Source organism: Phyllostomus hastatus, unplaced genomic scaffold (assembly GCF_019186645.2).
Source record: "Phyllostomus hastatus isolate PE091 unplaced genomic scaffold, TTU_PhHast_1.1 phas_scaffold_1066, whole genome shotgun sequence".
NCBI lineage: Eukaryota > Metazoa > Chordata > Mammalia > Chiroptera > Phyllostomidae > Phyllostomus > Phyllostomus hastatus.
Window position 1 is genome coordinate 16,957,110 of NW_025334004.1, and position 19,869 is coordinate 16,976,978.

Here is a 19,869-nt window from a genome sequence, read left to right on the forward strand (position 1 = left end):
TCACACCAAAACGGAAGGGCAATCAGAGACAGTATCTCATGGAGTCAAGAGAAATAAAAACACAGTGATTGTTCCTTCCTACTTTTGTTTCTTTCCCAAATTTTATTATTAAAGCCTCCAAATATAAAGTTGAAATAATTTTGTAGTGAATGCCCATATATCTACCACCTATAGAGAATTTTAAAGCAGAAGAAATCAAATCGTTATTTCAGAGGCACCATTGAAAATTCTGAGCTAGATAGGAATTCCTGTCTTGCAGGAGGGATGCTGTCTAAAAGCCACATCTCCGAGCCTCTGTGGGGCCCTGGGCCCCACATCCAAGCCATGTTCTGCTAAGATGCATGGGTTTGCTCTGTGAGTACTGGCTGATACCCACTCCTTAAAGTTCTCTGCATCCCCACCAGGCTACCTGCTCACTCTCTGTCCCATTGTTGTCCCGACACAGAAAGGAGAGGGAGTCTGCTCACCTGGCTTTGTGATATCTCCTTATGAGTTGCCTTAGAGAAGCCTCCTCTTATTCAGTCTTACCTTGCATATGGGGGAGAACGTGACAGGGCGTGGACCTCAAGATGACCACGGAACAGCGACTCATTAATCTCAAGATCTTTCATTCTCTTGTCTCTAATAAGCTCCAGATTTTATCAAGATCCTAATTAGCAGGGAAAAGCGTTCTGTTTCTCTTTTTATCCTAGGCAAATCCTCACCTCAGTTATAGTAAGGAAAATAAAACAAAAAGGAGAAAAGATTAAAATGATCATATACATATGTTTATATATTTTTCAACCTATTAAAAATGTTAGAAATGGCTTACAATGGATAACACAGATATAATAAAATAGAAATCCAATACTATGACTAGGAATCTGACTTCTATGTATATTCTGCTATCTGCATAACCGAGTGCCAAAAGTGGACGATACAGGAATCAATAAAATACAGTCACTTCTCTGAATAGTCTTACAGTCCAATGGAATACAGATTGAAAATACCAGAAACATGGAATATTGCAGAAGAGAATGTTGGCTCTACTTCCAGAGCCAATAGGAAGAGGTTAAAAAACATGCTTCTATTTTGTGCCAGGAGAAGGAACAGAATGACAAGCAAAATCAAGGGCGTCCAGTCTTCCTTTCTCAGGATGAACACTTTACAGTTATTACAGTTACAGTATTTTGAATTTATTAATACTCTTCTTGGATACTGGATATAATCAGTTTTGGGAAGCTGTGTAATTTCCTCTTTTCCTTTTTCAAGTTAGGATCCCTTAGGGATATGCAAATGCTATGCAGATTTTGACAGTCTGAGATTTACAGGAAAGGAGGAAATCTCACATTGAGCAAAGGATTAAAATTGGTCTTTCTATTTCATTTAGCCCCTCATCACCTTGGACAGCAGTATTTCCTTCACATTCCTTGCAGAGGGAACCAATACCATCACTGTTCAGGTGGCCGCTGGGAATGCCCTCATCCAGGACACAAAAGATATCGCAGTTCATGGTAAGCCCTGAAAACTGTCCTTGAGATGACTCCTCCTACCCAGCCAATCCCCTCTCTCCACCCTAGTGACAACTGCTGACTGCTTTGGAAATTCACCAGGCCATGGGAAAATTATGTTTGTCCACAATAGTTTGCCAAACCTTTTTCCTGCCTTGTTTCTGAATAAAGGTAGGGCTTATAAGAGAAGCAGGGCACAGAGAGGCATTTGTTGTCTTCTGGGATGTGTTCACATCACAGCCTAATAGTCTCATTAGCTAGAGACTTATCGTAAGTTGAAATGATCGTAAGTCGGGAAAACGGTCATAGTAACAGCTAGATCTGATGCTCTGGTGAAGTACCTACAACAAACATGCAGCACCCATTTTTTTGCGGCGATGAGGGCCCATTTTTTGTGATTTCAAAAGTTGGAGGAGTCATGGTCCCTGACCTTGAAGAGCTTATAGCTTAGGGATTGAAATGAACTACACATAACCTATGTGTTTTGTTGTTTTGTTTTTTTTTTTTTTTTTGATCAGTGAAGATTCTAACATTATTGGCTGCAAAGGCTGAACCTATGGCTAAAAATATAAGGATGGAGCAAGGCAGGAGAGTGGTAAATAGGACCACTATCCTGTTCTGAATCCTGGAGAACCATTCTTAATTTTTAAATTTATTTTAAATAAAATTGTGCTTTTCCCACCATCTCACACAACCTCCCCCAAGTCCCTGAACACAGTCATTATACCAGGGGTTTTCTAGAAAGTTGTACTAGCTCCTCTGGCCTTTTCCTATATTTATTGCAAATGTGATGCTCAGGCTCTCTCACTGGGCATCTAAAATGTTTTTTTTAACTAAACATTTTTATTAAGTATAAATATACTTAATAAAACACACATTATAAGTGTTTTAGCTCCATGAATTACCAGAAAGTGAACGAAGCCGTGTACCCACCAACCAGATCAAGAAATTGAACATCACGCACACCCTAGATCCGAGGTTTCAACCTTCTGCCTAGTCCCCCCGCACCGCAGCCTGAGGCAGTGCTAGCAGGATGGACCAGGGAGTGGGGGAAGGATAAAGGATTCTATTCTCATTGAGTCCAACTTGTTAATGATTCGTCACTGGCTCTGTATGATACCACTTACACTAGCAAAAGTCTCCTTCTTTGGGGGTTTTATACTTATGTTTCATTTCAGGTAATACTCTTTTATAAGAAGCACTTAAGATGTTTGGAACTAAGAAAAAATGATAGGAGTACAAATCTCCTTCCTGTCATCAGATCCCATTACCTTTCAGAGGCCAAGGGACAGGCTGAAATGAAGGAATTATAACTGAGTCTACAAGAAACAGCAGACCCTCTCCCTAAAGCATGGGGAAGGTGGAGTCTTCTTGCCTCTCACACCCTCTCTCAACCTCATTCACACACTCTCTCTTCTTACAGAATATTTCCAGTCTCAGCTGTTATCATTCTCCCCTAACCTGGATTACCACAATCCTGACATTCCCGAGTGGAGGCAAGATATTGGCAATGTCATCAAGAGAGCTCTGGTTAAGGTAAGCTGGCTGTATATGTGCTTAAATCTTTATGAACAAAGTGCCAGATGGTGTCCTCCAGAATAACTTTTCATAGATCAAAACCACTATTCTGTAGTTTGATTAGGATTTTCTGTAAAAAGAAAGAGAAAAAATGGAAGGAATGAAAGAATGATGGAGAGGAATGGTGGGGGTGGGGTGGAGGAAGAGAGAGAAAAGAGATAGAGAGAGAGAGAGAGAGAGACCAATGTTTGGGGGTGGAGATTGGCCCCATATTTATCCCAATTTTTTTTCTAAGACAGGAGCTTGACCTCTTTAATGAAATAATGAGGGCCACTCATGGAGTCTATACTAATATTATTCACTTGGCTGGCTTTTTGCCCACCAAAAGGGTGTTCTTTAGCAGACACTTAGTTTCCAAGACCACTGCTGGCCATATATGGTGATCACAAGGCTAAAGGCCAGGAAACAGAGCATGCCAGCAGACTTTCTGGAGTTAACCAAGGTCACAGAAAGTTGAAAGGGTTTTGTTAAACCTTTTCTCAGAGCTAGGCACTAGAATATAAAGATGAATAAAAGGTGGTCAGTTCTAATATGCAGCTAGTTCTGTGCTAGAGGCTTGCTAGCACATCAAAAGAGCATGGCAGGAAGAGAGATTCACTTTATTCAGAAAAGTGCAAGCTTAGCACATATTGGTGATTCAATAAATACTTATGAACTATGGGAATGGTCTTTGGAGAAGATGCTTAGACTGTTTTAAAGGATAAGTAGTTGTTAACAGGATGGCATCTTTCAGGTAGAATGGACAGCATGTGCAAAGCTGTGGACTACTGAAAGAACACAGTCTGTCTGGAAAATGGCAGAGTTAGTGTAGCCAGTTTTTAGGTGTTAAGAGCAAGGGTAGGTAATGTTCAGGGGGTATGGTTAAATCATTTTGCGAAGGGTCAGAGAACCTAGAAGGGGTTTGATCTGCCTCGTATAGGCACTGAGAAGCGTAAAATGTGTTTTTTTAATTTTAGTAAAAATTCCTGACAATAGATTTATAATTCAGATATCCATTCTAATGGCAATATGGAGGATGGGTTCTAAGGCAGAAAGTAAATAGAGTGGGGGAGGATTTCACAAAAGATGATAGTTATAAGACTGCCATTGTTATCCTAGCCAAAGATAATAAAATCCTGAAGAGGAAGGATTCAAAGGCTACTCGGGAGGTTGAATAATAATAGAGTTGATGACTAATACAATGTAGTATGAATGAGAGGGAGGGAGAGTCTTTCTGATTAAAGAGTAGGTAAGAGATAGCCATGTCATTAATCAGGATGGGGACAATGTAGGAGAAACATACTGTGGGAACCATAATGATTTGATCTTTCATCTGAGTTGGGAGAAACACCTGGTTTAAGATAGCCAGGAGAGCTGGAAATATAGATCTGAAGATCAAGCAGAAGTTCCAGCTGGAGGTAGAGATGCGGGAGCTGAGGTAGTGGCAGTCCCCAGGCACCCTCCTCCCCTTAGGGGTGTGGGGGCAGGGCAAACTGGGTGCTGACACTTCCCAAGACAGAGGAGAAAGCTCCGTGGACAGACATGAAGAAAGAGCTGACAGACAGCAAGAAGAACGAGTAAAAGTGGAGACATAAGAGAATTCCTGTGGGGAATTGTCCAAAGGATGAACTTCACCTCAAATCTTTTGACACAGAGATTGCTCATAGAAAAGGATTAAAATGAGGCCATTCTGGGTTGCCTTTGACTGTGAAACACCCATAATTGTGTTGTATTTTGTACAATTTGATTTATTAAAAACACACAAACTTTTAAATAAATAACTTGATAATTATAATAGTAATCCTAATAAATAATAATAATCAGCCATGCTGGTTGGTACTTTGGTCTTAAATATCACTAAGAAATCACTCATATGTCCCTTTGGATGAGATTGAATGACTCCAGGCACATAGCTCCAAGGTCCCTAACTTACTGATTGATGCTCCCCAAGATGACAGTTCCCTAGGACAAAGCGTCACACCAGCCACGGCTTACCACTTCACTCCATGGGGTAATTCTCTACATTTTGTCCTCAGCCTGGTCCCTGGAGACTTGTTTCCTCCAACGTTAGGATAAGCCTTCTTTCCCCATGCGGCTGGGCACCGAGACTTCCAGCTACTCAGGCTCTTACCTTCCAGCAGGATATACTGAGGCCTCTGGCAAAGCCAGCTCAGGCCCCAAGGGGATACCTCTCTGCATGGCGGACTCTAGGTTTCTGACTGCTGCTTATTACTTCTCCTCAAGTTGACCCTTTCACTGTTCGTTGTCACATTTCTGAGAGTTGACTCCAATCTCTACATCTAGTTACAGAGCTGAGCAAATGGGAAACAACTAACCCCTCCATTTCCATGCAACCCAGCAACTATTTATTGAGTCTCTGCTCTGCCAAGCATCTTTGGAAGAGTGAGCTGACCACAGATCCCCTCAGGCAGGTCTGGGCAAACTTACGATAAGAAGCTATCAGAGAAAAAGCTGTACTGATGGATGTACTCACTTGTCACAGTGGCCATGATCTAAGTCACTGCAATGAGGTGGAGGTAGTATACTGGGAGGGGTTAAGGCAGAAAGCTGGCATGGAGGAGATCACTTTCAGTAGAGATCATCAAGGAAAAGGCTAGTATTTCTGCCAAATCAAAAATTACATCATCATATCTGGATTGGCACAGGGAGAAGTATTGTTCTGGGTAAGACCTTCAGAAGACACAAAAGAAAGAATAGTTATCTGCTTTATAGTGGGAAAACTCAAGAGCTTTGTTTTCATTAGGAATTTGCTTTCAGACAGAAGCTTACTTTTAAGTTTTTCTCATAAAGCAATATAAACACTCCTTTTACTAAACACTCAAGAACAGAAAAATTAACTCACAATCTCAGCATCTTAACATAACTTTTAGTGTTTTGTTTTGCTCTTTTACTCTGATACACTATTATTTTTATAGAGTTGTAACCAAAGAAATAGAAGGACACAGATCAGAATGCAGCTATCATGAGGTTTTTGGGGGTTTTTTGTATCTGCTCGTGGCACTAATTCTCATCTTAACAGTAGAGAAACGTTCCATCAGATCAATGATGTCATTATTTACTTAATTTTTTCAAATATTTTTGTTTTTCCCACTTATTTGCTATTAGAAGTAAGGATGGGAGCATTTCTTCCTGCATATGCCTTATTTCTATATTGTAGAATATTTCTTTAGGACAAACACTCCAAGTTACAGTAATTGAATGAAGGGTCTAAAAATTTTTATGGCCTCAAAGTCTTCCAAAAAAACAAATTGGCAATCCGTACCAATTTTACTGCTGCCAGCAACAAATGAGGGAACCTCTTAATTGAAGCCTCACCAATATTAGCTGTTTTAAGTTAATAAAAAATCCTGCTTTAGTAAGTGAAAACCAGTGCTGCTTTGCTTTTTTCCCTTTCATTTGCATTTCCCAGGTTTGTTTATAACTTCTTCTTCCTCATTTGCAGCCAGTCTGTTCATGTTTGAGCCAGAATTCTAGTGCAGAAAAACAGAAAATATGCGGGGAGCTTTTGTAAATGTTCCCAGCAAACAATAATTTGGAAATTACTTGCAATAGTATTTTAGCTTCAGTAAAAATGTACATAAGAGCAGAGGAGGTTGTGAAACTAATAATTCCTTACCTAGCACTTCTAGTGGGAAACAGAGAGAAAGCCTGAATGTCAGTTGGATCCTGTGCCTAAAGTGCTGCATTTAAAATACATATAGAAGCCTTAACCCTGTGCATGTTCTGCTCCTTGTTGTCGGCTCAGGGAAGGCTAGCTCCCTAGGACTCCACTCTTTGGTTTGCACACCTTTGCAGGTAACTGGTGTCCCGGAAGACCAGATCCTGGTTGCTGTGTTCCCTGGCCTCCCTACATCAGCAGAGCTCTTTATCCTCCCCCCAAAGAACTTGACGGAGAGGCGGAAAGGCAATGAAGGGGACCTGGAACAAGTAAGTGAAAGCAAGCTTGGCTAGAACACTAGCCTGTACCTCACATTTTAGGGGGACCCAAAGTTAATTCCATCCAAACAGGGAGGCAAGTTCTCTCCCATTGGCCCATCAGCCTGCTACTATTTGTCCAGTACTCAGGGCTTTGAAAAATAATCAGTCTAATCCGAAATAAACACAGATGCACATAGACTGGAGCACTCAGCATCATTCATTCCAAACAGCTGGCATTCCTACACCTTGCTCCTATCTTCCACCCAGTGACTTGTCCTCAGGGAAAGAGATGTGGGTAGAAGAGAGAGGAAGCTGAGTTTCTCTTTTGCTGGGGAAATGTTGCTTCTTATCTTTAAAGATCATGGTCAATCTAAGTTCTGCTTCTGGGGAGAACATGAACTGCTTTAGTGTGGGGAGGCTCCGCCCACAGGCCCTCCCCCGGCCCCAGCCACCATGGATGAGAATAAGTCTACCAAGATATCTGCATGGGGAGGAAAGGTGGCCGATCTCTCAGAGGAGAAGGGCCAAGAGCCTTTTCTTCAATGGGCTTTTATTGGGTTCATTTTGCACAGGAATACAGATAAAGCTCATTAATCATTGTCAGGCAGTAAGGATCAAACAATAGATAGCAGAACTCTAAGGGCCTATTTTGAGTCAGGGTCTGTTAGCTAAAGGGCTATAAAACTTTGGGAAACAAACTCACTTCCTGCTCAGACCTTTATCATTTAATCTAGAGCATTCTTAGAAAAGCAGGTTTCACAGGATTTTATGTATTCTTTCTTAGGTGTGATCACCTGGGGAACCTGCTCTTTCCAGCACAGGGCGGTACCACCCTCTGTCTTTGTTTCAGGCTAAAGTCAGGCAGTGGAAGTAAGGCAGCCAAGAGATTAGGAGACTTCTCGCAGACAGAATGAGGACTCAGGCTTTGTCAAAACCAAGGGACAAAGGTCCATCACCCCCTTTTGCTGTAGCCCCCCAAGTCCTTCCCTGAGGCCTCCCTGTGATCATTCCTCTCTTAGGTTGTTTCCCCCTTTTGGAATCTTACCCATCATTGGCTAACTGATCAAGCACTGGGGGCCAGGCAGGGTGAAGAAAAAGGAGCAGAAGCTGCACCGGTGCCAGAGAGATAAGCTTCGTCTCCTTAGTGGCTTATGTTCCCAAGGTTGCTCACTCAGCCTTAGCCATTGTCGGGGTTACAGTTTCTGAAACCAGGCAGGGCGGTTCCCAACACTTTAAACATGTTTCTGTGGAGAGAGATGGATTGCCTCATCTTACTTTGACTAAGGAAGCAGTATTTCCAAATGAGGCTGTGATTTGTGGTCCTTACCAAAGGGACAATTAGTTCCTGTGATCAGCATACTATCCAGGAAGAAAAGGAGATGGTCAGCCCCATGCTTCTCCCTCACTCCGTGCTCATACTGGAGTCTTGGTGTCTGTGCTCTGCTCCACCCTTCCATATCTTCCTCTGGTGCTAAGTCAGAGGTAAAAATAAGTGAGAATGAGGCTGCAAAAAATCGGCATGAATCAAACACTTTTGCTCCCATAGGAGGTGATCATTGTATGGATATCTTCCACATCCCTCTGCTCCTCACGGGGCCAATGCCCCATCCCTACATCTTTCTTAGGTGTGATCACCTGGGGAACCTGCTCTTTCCAGCACAGGGCGGTACCACCCTCTGTCTTTGTTTCAGGCTAAAGTCAGGCAGTGGAAGTAAGGCAGCCAAGAGATTAGGAGACTTCTCGCAGACAGAATGAGGACTCAGGCTTTGTCAAAACCAAGGTCCTCATTTTGTCTCAAGTCTCAAGCAGCACAGATGTCATCACCGTCGTTTCTTGGGAAATGAAGTGGATCCTTGCATTTCAGGGTTGCATAGTGAACTTGGCCAGAAATAAACTCAGCTAATGCATACATCACTTTTACAAGACCTCTTTATTCAGTATTAGCAAGTGGCATGTGTGAATTATACTTGGAAACTACAATATCCATCCATTTAGATAAACCGGTAATTATGGTGATGAATAGCAGCTGTGATATTGAGGCACGTACAGCAAGATAAGCATTAGGGACAGCAGCCTAAGTCTGCCTGTGCTTCCATGTGGGAATTACCAAGTGATTAAATCGATGTTATGTGTTCTGAGATTTGCTGGGGAAAAGTAAAGAGGAAAAATTATCCCGTAAAAAGGTGGCAGCTTCCACTTTGATGTTTGCCTCCCATTGTCTCTGAGAGAGGGGGGAATAAGCAGAGGGGTGGGCTGGGGTATATGTGCCTGCTCAATCCTGGTGGGACCTCTCTGCCCTCTGGGTATTACTTAACCAGATTAAAGAACTAATGATGGGTTGACTTTCTTTCACTGGAACCCACCGCAAGGTTTTCTAGTATAAGTTAAAAGGCATGGATAAAAGAGCAGTGAACTAAACGTTGAAGGAAACATCAGTGTCCATTATCAACTTGAATTTACTAGGTGACTTTGGACACACCTCTTTCTCTCTCATTATTGTCTCCAGTATAAGTAAATAATACCAATTATTTTTTTGGCTTCACAGTGCTCTAAGGGAACCAAATTGATAAAGATGTCCCAAAAGTCTGTCCTCTGATTTAACATGGCGTCTCTCTCTCTCTCTCTCTCTCTCTCTCTCTCTCTTTCTCTCTTTTGCCTGTTGACCCTGGTTTCTTACTCTATGAGGGAGCATTGTCACAGGTCATGTCTTACCATGTGTCCTCTGTCTCTTTTTTCCCTAGATTGTAGAGATGCTGTTTAATGCTCTAAACCAAAACTTGGTCCAGTTTGAACTGAAGCCAGGGGTTCAAGTCATTGTGTATGTCACACAGCTAACATTAGGTGAGTGCCTGTTGGGAGTCAGGGGGAAATGGGTATGGTGGTCTGCTATCCTAGAGAGAAAAGGGGGGAGATGATTAGCAAACACTTCTCCATTAATGCCTGAAAATGGCCTTGTGGCAGGGCTCTTTTGCATAGGAATGGTTAAAAAAGATTAATTACATCTTTCTCGAGGTTTCCTGTTGAGGTGGCAAAAAGACTTTCTTAGAAGTGCCTTGCTATTGAATCCCTGGATGATCTTGGGGAAAGCCTATAATTTCCTTGGGCCTTGGCTTTTTTTTTTTAAGCTGTAACAGTTGGGATTATATTAGGCAGTCCTTATACTCCCTTAATTTTTGTGATTTTCTGATTCTATAGATCTTGATTGGTAAGTCAGTCAGATCAGATAACTTAAGTTTAAGTTGAAACAGAGATCAACTGTAGTTGGTTGATTTGTAAAAGTAATAAAAGAAGATCAGTCCCTTTGGCCATCCACTTCTGGCTCTTTGGAATAGCCTGTTTGCTAAACGTCCCTTATTGCTCTAAAAGCTGCCAGATGTGAAGATTCCAGATGTGCTCACCCAGCAGTGTTTCACCAGAACTGTGTAAAGAGACTGAAACATTGCACCAGTGTTTAACCCAAAGTTTCCCCGTGAGCTACCTGTAACTGTGTTGACAGATGCTCAGGCTGTATAAGAGAAAGGGCATTTAAGCCCTTCTTCTGCTCCCCTTAGCTGGACATACATTGTGTGTCCTCAGTGTGCACCAAGAGCAGCAAGTCTGCCTGGAAAAGCAGAGGGGTTTACTTTCCATAAGAAGCCATGATTCGGGATATAATTTCATCATTGAAACCAAGCTTCCTGTGCCCAGATAGCATTCAGGGCAGTGGGAGACTGGATAGAAAGATGGAACCCACCTGGCCTCCTTTCTCCAACGGGTACTCACTTCAGCTAATACTTTCCAAGTGAGCATGTTCTTTCCTCCTAGCTCCACTGGTGGACTCCAGTGCTGGGCGCAGCAGCTCAGCCATGCTTATGCTCTTGTCGGTGGTATTTGTTGGCCTGGCTGTGTTTTTGATCTACAAGTTTAAAAGGTATGTACTACCATCACTCCATTTTGATCTTGGGGCTAGATTCGTGGGAGCTGATTCTTCTTGTAACCAACATTCCAAAACTCATCCCAGTTACGTGACATTAATTTTCCTTAAAGCTCTGTTTGGTTTAGGGTCAGAGAATAAATAAGTTTAAGAATAATCTGAACTCTATCCAATTTGTAACTATATTGAGCTAGGGAAATGAAGGATAGTCTGTGAAATCAACTTATTATCTTGTAGAGAAGTGTAAGGAGTTTTCAAACCTCACCTACATTTCTAAAATAAGGTCTCATATATTCAGGATATCTTCTTCTGCAACTTAGCAACCATTCAGGGTGGTTAAGTAGAGAAAATGCACATGTACAAATACATGCACACACATTTTCTTATCTTGTGCTGCAGCTATTTAAATATGAATGCTAAAAATATCTTCGATTCCCAGCCAGGGTACATGCCTGGGTTGCAGGCCGTAACCCCCAGCAACCGCACATTGATGTTTCTCTGTTTCTCTCTCTCTCTAAAAGTGAATTAAAAAAAAAATTAAAAAAAAATATTTAACCTTGCCCTGACTGGTGTGGCTCACTGAGATGGGTATCATACTGCAAACCTAGAGATCTCCAGTTTGATTCCCAGGCAGGCACTTGCCTAGATTGTGGGCCAGCTCCCCAGCCGGGGGTGTGTACAAGGCAACGAATTGATGTTTCTCTGGCACATCGATGTTTCTTTTCCCCTCTCTCCCTCCCTTTCCTGCTTTCTAAAAATAGATAAATACAATCTAAAAAAAATGAACCTTATCCTCCTTCCTCCTTTCCTGTTTGTAAAGGAAATCTGATCATGAAAACCAAATTCTATATATATTACTCCACAGGAGGAGTAATATGACAAGATACTTATTTAAAAACATGAAATTGAAATCAATAAGTCTTCACCATTCTTTAAATAATGCAACACTTCTACCAAGAGGTGGACTAGTTAAGAGTATGAACTCTGAAATAAGACCCAATTTTTATTTTTACCACTTGTAAACTTAGGTACCTGGATTTGCTCTCTAAGCCACTTTAGTTTCCTCATCTGTCAAAAAAGGAAAACAATAACACTTTATAGGTTTGGCATATGGTTTAAATGTAATAATATCTATACCAGGTACATACTATCAACAAATCTAAGTTATTATTGTACATAACAAAAAACATGCCTCCCAAAGCTGCCTTCTGTGTCACAAACTGACTCATAGCAGACACAAAAACTGTATAATTGGCACATAACTGTGCTTCATAGGAAGCCTGGGTAAAGTAGGACTATTATTAACTATCATCAGATGAGTTTTGAAAGCCTACTTGGTCCTGGGAGTATTTCTAGGTATTGAATGTAACGCTTTTAGATTTTGGAAGAGATCAGTGGTAAAGGTGCTTCAGTCCACCCCTTCCCTAGCTCCCTTTAGCTCTCCTCTGGTGGATATTGCAGGCTTCAAAACACCAGTTTTACTTATTATCCATCTCTACATTGTCCAGAACAGCAGGAATCCTTCAACACCCTCCACCAGAAGGACCTAATGAGGTTTACTTCCCACTCAATTTGTAGAGCAGTATGAGTTCACGTTCTCTTGGATCAAGCATGTCAGCCCACCTGCCCTGTTCCCTTTGAAAATGAAGGGGAAACCTTTCATATTGCAATGAGAGAGCAAAGATTCAATCGAGAAACAGTCTGGTCAAGGCAACGCCCATTTATGGATGTACTTCAGTTATAAGCAAAGCACACTTTTATTCATCTAAGTATTTGATTGTTGGGAAGCCTGGTGGTTGCTGCAGCTTAAAGATGAACTATCCCAAATTTACCTCTCTGGCCCCTAGAATTCCCTGGTTGCTGAGGACAAGGGTCAGTAGAAATCCTGCAAAAATGTATTTGTGTCAGGTGTCAACAAATTAAGGCAAGACTTTTCCAAGGACTTGCAGAGTTTTCTGTTCTCTTATAAATGCTGCTAAACTCCCCAGACAGTCAATTTGTTAATGCAGGCGTCTCTAAATGTGTACACTTCAATACTTGGATTTATGCCAGGTAGTGCCATCTCTGAATTATTCTACCTTTGTAATCCCTAAATAGCAGGCAACCTTTCCATGTCCCTGACAGTGAATCATGCAGCCAAGCCTATGGGAAACAAACACCAGGCAAACTATATACACAGCAGAGTCAGATAAGAGTTACCAATCAACAGTTACCTTTGTTTTTCTAGCCACTTTTTCTGAAAGTTTTCCTCCCAATGTTCAAGCCCTTTGGTGGAGGTCTTGTTGGATCTTCTTTCATTTCTTTGGCCTCCCTTCCTCCTTATCACAAGGATCTCCAGTGATGGCTCTATGGACTGTGCCTGGCTTGCTGACGAGTAAGGGTCAGTTTCTTGCCCCTGAGTTCTAGAGTCTCTTTTGCTTCTTTTAATATTGTCCAAAAGAACTTTCTGCAGTGATGAAAATGTTCCATAATCTGTACTGTCCAGCAGAGTAGTCACTAATATGATCGAGGAACAAAATTTTAAATTTTATTTAACTTTAGTTAATTTAAACTTAAATACCTAAACCTGCCCAGTGAACACATGGGTAACACAGTGTAGAGAAAGGATAATTCTGATTTTCAGATCACTAGCCATGCTGAGTTTTCAGACCCAAAACTTTCTCTTTCTAATCACCAGGATTAACTCATTAAACCAATCATTCATTCAGTAAAAATTCACTGAGTGTCTACTGTGTGCAAAGCACTGAAAAGCATCTCAGTACCCCAAGTCCTCACTTAACAGGGGAAGGAGAATAGAAATACCATGAGCCCCAAGCTGATTTTAAGTAAATATCACCCTGTCTCTCACATTTGATCTTGCTCTTCTATAGTGACTGGTATTACTGATGTTAGGCAAGATAATTAAAAATCGTTATAAGATGGCTTTTATTTTCTGAAAACCCTGCCTTCTTTCTATACTATAGATTCTTTTTTTTTCCTGGTTACTTAAGAAAACATTTTTCAGTACTTTTTTAAGTAAGGCTTTCATCATAGTCTGAAGCCTACTTCACTGTCTCTAAATTTCCTCCCGTGGGCTCCTAGCACTTATCATAGTTGGAACAAACAAATAAAAACTGAAGCTTTTATAGGTGACTTGGGTTGACCCATCTTACCACACTTATTTAAATCTATAGGAACGTGGAGCCCAAGACATGCCTCTAAATCTAATTCCCACATTTCTTATCTGCAAACTTTGGGTTTAGTCTTGACTTAGATTCTCAACTGTCCTACAAGTGGATGTGTTAAGAAATGAAAAGTAATTTGACAAATTTTGAAATGCTGAAAATTGTTAACATATAAAATTTATTCTCTTCCAAACATCAATTAAAAATGTTGAAAGAATCTGCCTGTTTTTAGAGACTGAAATAAATGAACAACCTTTATAAGGGCAAATTTATCCCAATCCTCACAGGTATCATAAGGAGAGCAGGAAGGGGCATGAGGGTGTGGGAGAACAGTGAACTCTAGCTACAACTCTGGAGTTATACAGGCTTGTGTGACCAGGAATGCTTTTACTGCCCCCATCACCTAATAAATATCACAGTTGATCCCAATGTTCATGAGTAATATGTACTTTTATGATTAAAAGAAATCTAAGTCATTAGGCTGCACTTCTATTTAGATAAGAAAGTAGAGGCCAGCATAAATTTTTAATTAGGCACATTTAGAGAGCCTCTGATTTGCTGCCTCACATAGCCTATTCATTCAAGGTTCTTGTAAATTTTATTAAACTGGTTCAGACCAGTAGGAGTCATGAGGATACCTCCCACTAAACATGAAAACTGAATGCTAAGGAAAGGTAGAAACTACCTGTTTTAAACCTATTTTTTATCTTCCCTTATGAATTAGCTATAGGAAAGCCCAACTAAATGCCCCCACACTCTACATCCATTGGAGATTAGAAAGGGGGTGGGATATAGAAGCTTGAAAATATCACTGGTAGGTGACAAAACAACAGAGTGAAATGCACAGAATGTTCTAGATTGGGGTGGTTGTCAGATGTTTCAAATTTGAATAACATCTATGCCAGTGATCAGCTTCATAAAATATGTGAACATAAGTCCAACCTCCCCATTGTTTAATGAGGTAGAGATCTCTTCTTTATATAATATTGCAAGATAAAAAACATTGTGTTTATTTTGTTTGAGAACATAATATGAAAATAGAAAGTAGAAGGAGCCCATGCTTTGAGGTCATTTATTCATTCAACAAACTCCTACTGAATGTAAACCATGTGCCAAGCACTGTGCTAAGTTAAGTGCATAGCAGTGAAGATAAAAACATAGATTTATGCACATTGGACTTTTAGTCCAGTTGGCGAGACAGAAAGCAAGTCACAAATGCTGCCTGTTGTATCACCTTAAACAGACACCTTGTTCATTTCTTTCATAGACACTATCTCATTACATATTTATAAGAGGAGAGGTTGAGTGGTCAAGAGAGACCTCTTGGAAATGACATGTAAGCCAAGTTCTGAATGACACTCTCATGATATGAGTAGAAAGGGCTGTATTACAGAGGGAACAGTTGCTTTGAAGTCCCAGGATGGGATTAATTTGATGGTTAGAGTATTGCAACTCAAAGTTAGGGTCTCAGAACAGTAGCATCAGCATCATCTGGGAGCTTGGTAGAAATGCAAGATTTCAACCCACCTTGTCCAGACCAATAGAGTCACAAGTACATTTAACGAGAACCTGGGTGATGTATAATCACTTTACAGTTTGAGAAGTGCTGGATTGTAGGAATTCAAAGAAGGCTATGGAAGCTGGAACACAGTGGGTCAGGAGATAAATAGAGATGGGTCAGGAGATAAATCCTTTGAGATTTGAACTTGAACCTGCCTGCTCCTCCAACCTCAAGTCCGTCTGCATTGTTTCCAAATCCATTACTTTTGTGTCTTTGAAAAAAGTTAACTTCTCTTAATCTTTGCCTTAATCCTCTCTACAACCCTAAAAGAAAGCTATTGTTATTCCTATTGAACAGATGAGGAAACTGACTATGGAAGTATTTCAGATACTTGGCCCATGAAATAAGTTCTGAAAAAAAGAATACTAGCAAAGGCTATACATCTTTTATTTCTTGACTGTTCATAAAGGAAACCAATGTGAATTGATTAAATTAATGCAACGTCTGAAAAAATATCTTTTCACTATGATACAACCTTATGAGTCTCAAAGTCCAGCTTCTTTAAGCTCCTATTAATGGATAAATGTTACAAGGATTCTGGTGCATACATGATAGAGAGCATTGCCTTTCTGTTTATACCTGCTTGGTTTTGCCCCAGGAGAAAGTGCATTCCTCGGGGAGTTCTGTGGTTTACATACCCCCTGGGCATCTGGGTCTCTGGCTCTGTGTTTCTTGGCCTCATGATCCCAGTGTCTGGGTGACCATTCCCTTTCCATGACATTGGCCTAACATCTTCCTTCGGCTTATCGCCCAGGGTTTCCAAATGCCCAAGTTCAATATGCCCTGTGATCATAATCTGATTTTACTCCCGCCCATGTAGGAAAATCCCCTGGATTAACATCTATGCTCAAGTTCAACATGACAAGGAGCAGGAGATGATTGGGTCAGTGAGCCAAAGTGAAAACGCCCCCAAAATCACACTCAGTGACTTCACCGAGCCTGAGGAACTGCTGGACAAAGAGCTGGACACCCGGGTCATAGGTATGTGTGCTGGTACCACCAAGCTCCTGTGTCCTCTGTCCTCTAGACCCTCAGGCAGCCAACCCACTAGGCCTGTTCTTCAGATATTTCTAGAACTGGCTACAGTGACATAATCATGTTTGAAAATTTACCTGCCACCTCTGGACACGTGAAATTGGCAAAATTATTTTCCCTTAAAAGGAGATCAGGTTTGAAATTGTTGAAGTCAGAGTTGGGGAGAGATGAGGCCAATTATCCATCACTGTAGAGCTTTTTCTTTTTCTTTCTATAAAGCAAAAGCACGAACAACAATAAAAAACAAAAACAATTATCAGTACATGATCGTTAACCACACAAAAAAAGCATTCCATGTCCTCATTAATAATCACAGTATGCAGGCTCTGCCATCTGATAACCCTGGGTCCATTTTATTGTTCAGCCAGGCTCCTTGCTCTGCCAGGCTACGAGCTCTGCAACTTCCTTGTGCCTCGTATTCCTCATCTGTGACATAGGAATAATAGTACCTACCTTCAGAGACTTTTGCCATGATGGAATGATATTATGTCAATTAGCACAGTGCCTGCCACATAGTAAGTGTTCAGTACATGGTGCCTATCACTATAGATATTAGTAGAGTATAAGATGGCAAGATGTTGCTCCTACCTGTCTGCTGGTGTGGGAGATGGCACACTTTAGATGTAGATCAGATAAGCCAGTGAGCTGATGGGATAGAATATCTAGGTGCCCTATTAAATAAGCACATATTAAGCACCTGTTCGAGGTGGCTTTGTACTGAGCAGCAAATCCAGCACAGACTCCTGCCCTTATGAAACTTACACCCTTCTCTCCCTCTCTCTCTCCCCTGCAGGAGGCATTGCCACCATTGCAAACAGCGAAAGCACAAAGGAAATTCCCAACTGCACTAGTGTTTAACACCAACAAGCCGCGTGGTCAACCATCTTTCCGACTTTTTATTTTTGATGATTACTATTACTATTATTATGGAAGAAAATGAAATGTCTTTTTTTACCCTTTGTTTACCAAGGGCCCCTTCATAAATAGCAGGCAGATGCTTACTTAGCTTTGGGAGATGTTCCTAGCTGATTAAAAAGAGATAAAAAGGATAAACGGCGATGTTTGTGCTATGGGCAAAGCACGCATTTCCCCATGGCCTTCTTGCTTTATTCTGCCATTAATGGTTCAAGGACTCTCTTTTTCCTTGTGATCTCTCTATGTTCTTATTTTTTAAGTTGGATTGGCTTTTCATTAACCTCCTATCCCCCCAAATCACCAACAACCTCATCCCCCAGCACACACATCTAAAACATAAACCATTTTCCAGTTAGATTTGCAGGAGGTAGGTTAGTGGGGCGTGAACTAGCTGCAGAAAGTGTGCACACCTTTATGAAGGAGGCCCAGCCTCGTGCATGTCAATAGCGAGGCTACTGATGGCTTATTGTATATAATTACAATGTACATAGCTTTTTATTTCCTAAGAAATAATTTAATGTTTAGTAAAAAAGAAAACAGAAAAAAGAAAGACGTGTGTGTTGGCTTATGCACTCACCCTCAGAGCTGACCAACCCCAGGCCTGGTTGACGTGTTGGGTTCTGGATGCTCTCCAGTTGTCTGTCACAATTAACTCTTGCATCTCTGTGTCCATGCCATAGCTGGTTTCCACTTACGTATATAAGGGGGGAGGGCAGAGGAGCTTCTTTGGGATGATTTGTAAAGGAAGGACTATAGTAACATCATGGAACATGGAGTCTTATTGTTCCATCAGTGACACGGAAGAAGTTGCCAGATGAAACCCACTAGAGACTTCGATCTGAGATCCAGATGGAGGACGAGGGTTCCCCTCCAGGAGGATGAAAGGGAGGATATCAGCACAAGAAAATGCTCTTCTCTAACAAAGCCAGGCAACAGATCTAAAAACAACAATGAATCTGCTTTCTGGTTGGATTCCAAAGAAATGTACAATGTTTCTGAAAGATGCGTGGGCTATTTTTAGCTGAGAATAGTGCTCTGGGCACTAGGTTCAGCCCAGCAAGTGCTCTCGGCATGGGAGGGGTGACTGAGGTCGGGAGGGAAGTGCCGTTTCTAGAATCATGAGTCCAGGCAAACCTTGTGGGCCAAATAGGGGTCTAGTCTTTAATGGTATTAGTCAAAGACGATTTTAGCAAAGCTGTGCTGTTTGCTTGTCAGATGTACACAACTTCCTTAAAGTCAAATGTCTGCCTTCAGTTCCCTTAAGATAGTTCTTGCCTCTGGAGTGAGTGGCTCCCAACACCAGTATTCTCCTTTCCAACACCCTGCCCCTTCACACTTTCATACACGCCAGTTGTTTTCGGTAGGCTCCCTTTAAGCCATGCTGTAAGCAGTTTTTAATTTTCAGGCTCAGCCTGTGCACACTGTTTTAGAAAATGATACACTGTGTATATATACATATATATATGGGAGGAAAGGCCAAAATGTTACCTGTTAGTATTTGTGGGATGTCATTCACATTTCTCTCTATGAGAACGTGATGTACGGATATCTGACTGCCTACAGCATAGACCAGGATTAGGAGTATTTCTAAAGATCCTGCTTTTTTGTTTCAAGGGTTAAATGGGGCAGACAATTGCAATACTTGTACTAAACAATGGAATATAAATGCATGAGTCGTATCTATATATACAGTATATGTATATATACTGTTTTGGTTTTATTGTTCCATTTGAATATTTCTACTGTAAAAAAGACAGTGGTTTTGAAATTGTTGAAAATAAATGTATTTTTGTACATCAAAGCTCTACATGTGTCTGAGATTTCTTTGGGCAGTTTCATCTAGTCTATCAGCCAACTATTGCTGTGATAATGCCAATGGCAAAAAAAAAAATGAATAGCTTATAACAACAGATATTTATGCTTTGCTTTTTGTGTCTTTAGGTTGGCTGTGATTTGGCTGGGCTCAGCTGGGACTGACCAGGCTCTCCTGAGTGAGTTTGGATTCAGGCTTCAGTTGCTTCAGGTCTGTTGCACGAGTTGTCATCTTTCCAAGACCAGCAGCCACCCAGGGTATGTTCCCTTCCCGCCCCCCACCCCATGGTGAGACCAGCAGAACAGCCATTGTCTCTAATGCCTTGGCTCAGAATGGTCCTCCTATTTACCCATCACCTACATTCCACTGACTGAGGAAAATTACATGGCCACATCCAAGATCAGTGGTTTAGGGAAACAGACTCTGCCTACACTGGTGCTAAGGTCCATGATGAAAAGTATGGATATATAATTCCAATTGAG

General features: G+C 41.2%; 1 protein-coding gene across 1 annotated transcript in view; it reads left to right on the plus strand.

Annotated features, from left to right (window-relative positions):
• SORCS3 (sortilin related VPS10 domain containing receptor 3) overlaps positions 1-19,246 on the plus strand; it is a 558,638-nt gene extending 539,392 nt beyond the window's left edge. The window contains exons 21-27 of the mRNA XM_045854121.1: positions 1,370-1,493; positions 2,914-3,026; positions 6,864-6,995; positions 9,728-9,827; positions 10,791-10,896; positions 16,445-16,605; positions 17,453-19,246. Of these exons, the coding sequence (XP_045710077.1) occupies positions 1,370-1,493; positions 2,914-3,026; positions 6,864-6,995; positions 9,728-9,827; positions 10,791-10,896; positions 16,445-16,605; positions 17,453-17,517 (801 nt within the window). The 3' untranslated portion in view covers positions 17,518-19,246. The remainder of the gene's footprint in view (positions 1-1,369; positions 1,494-2,913; positions 3,027-6,863; positions 6,996-9,727; positions 9,828-10,790; positions 10,897-16,444; positions 16,606-17,452) is intronic.
• The last annotated feature ends 623 nt before the right edge of the window (positions 19,247-19,869 follow it).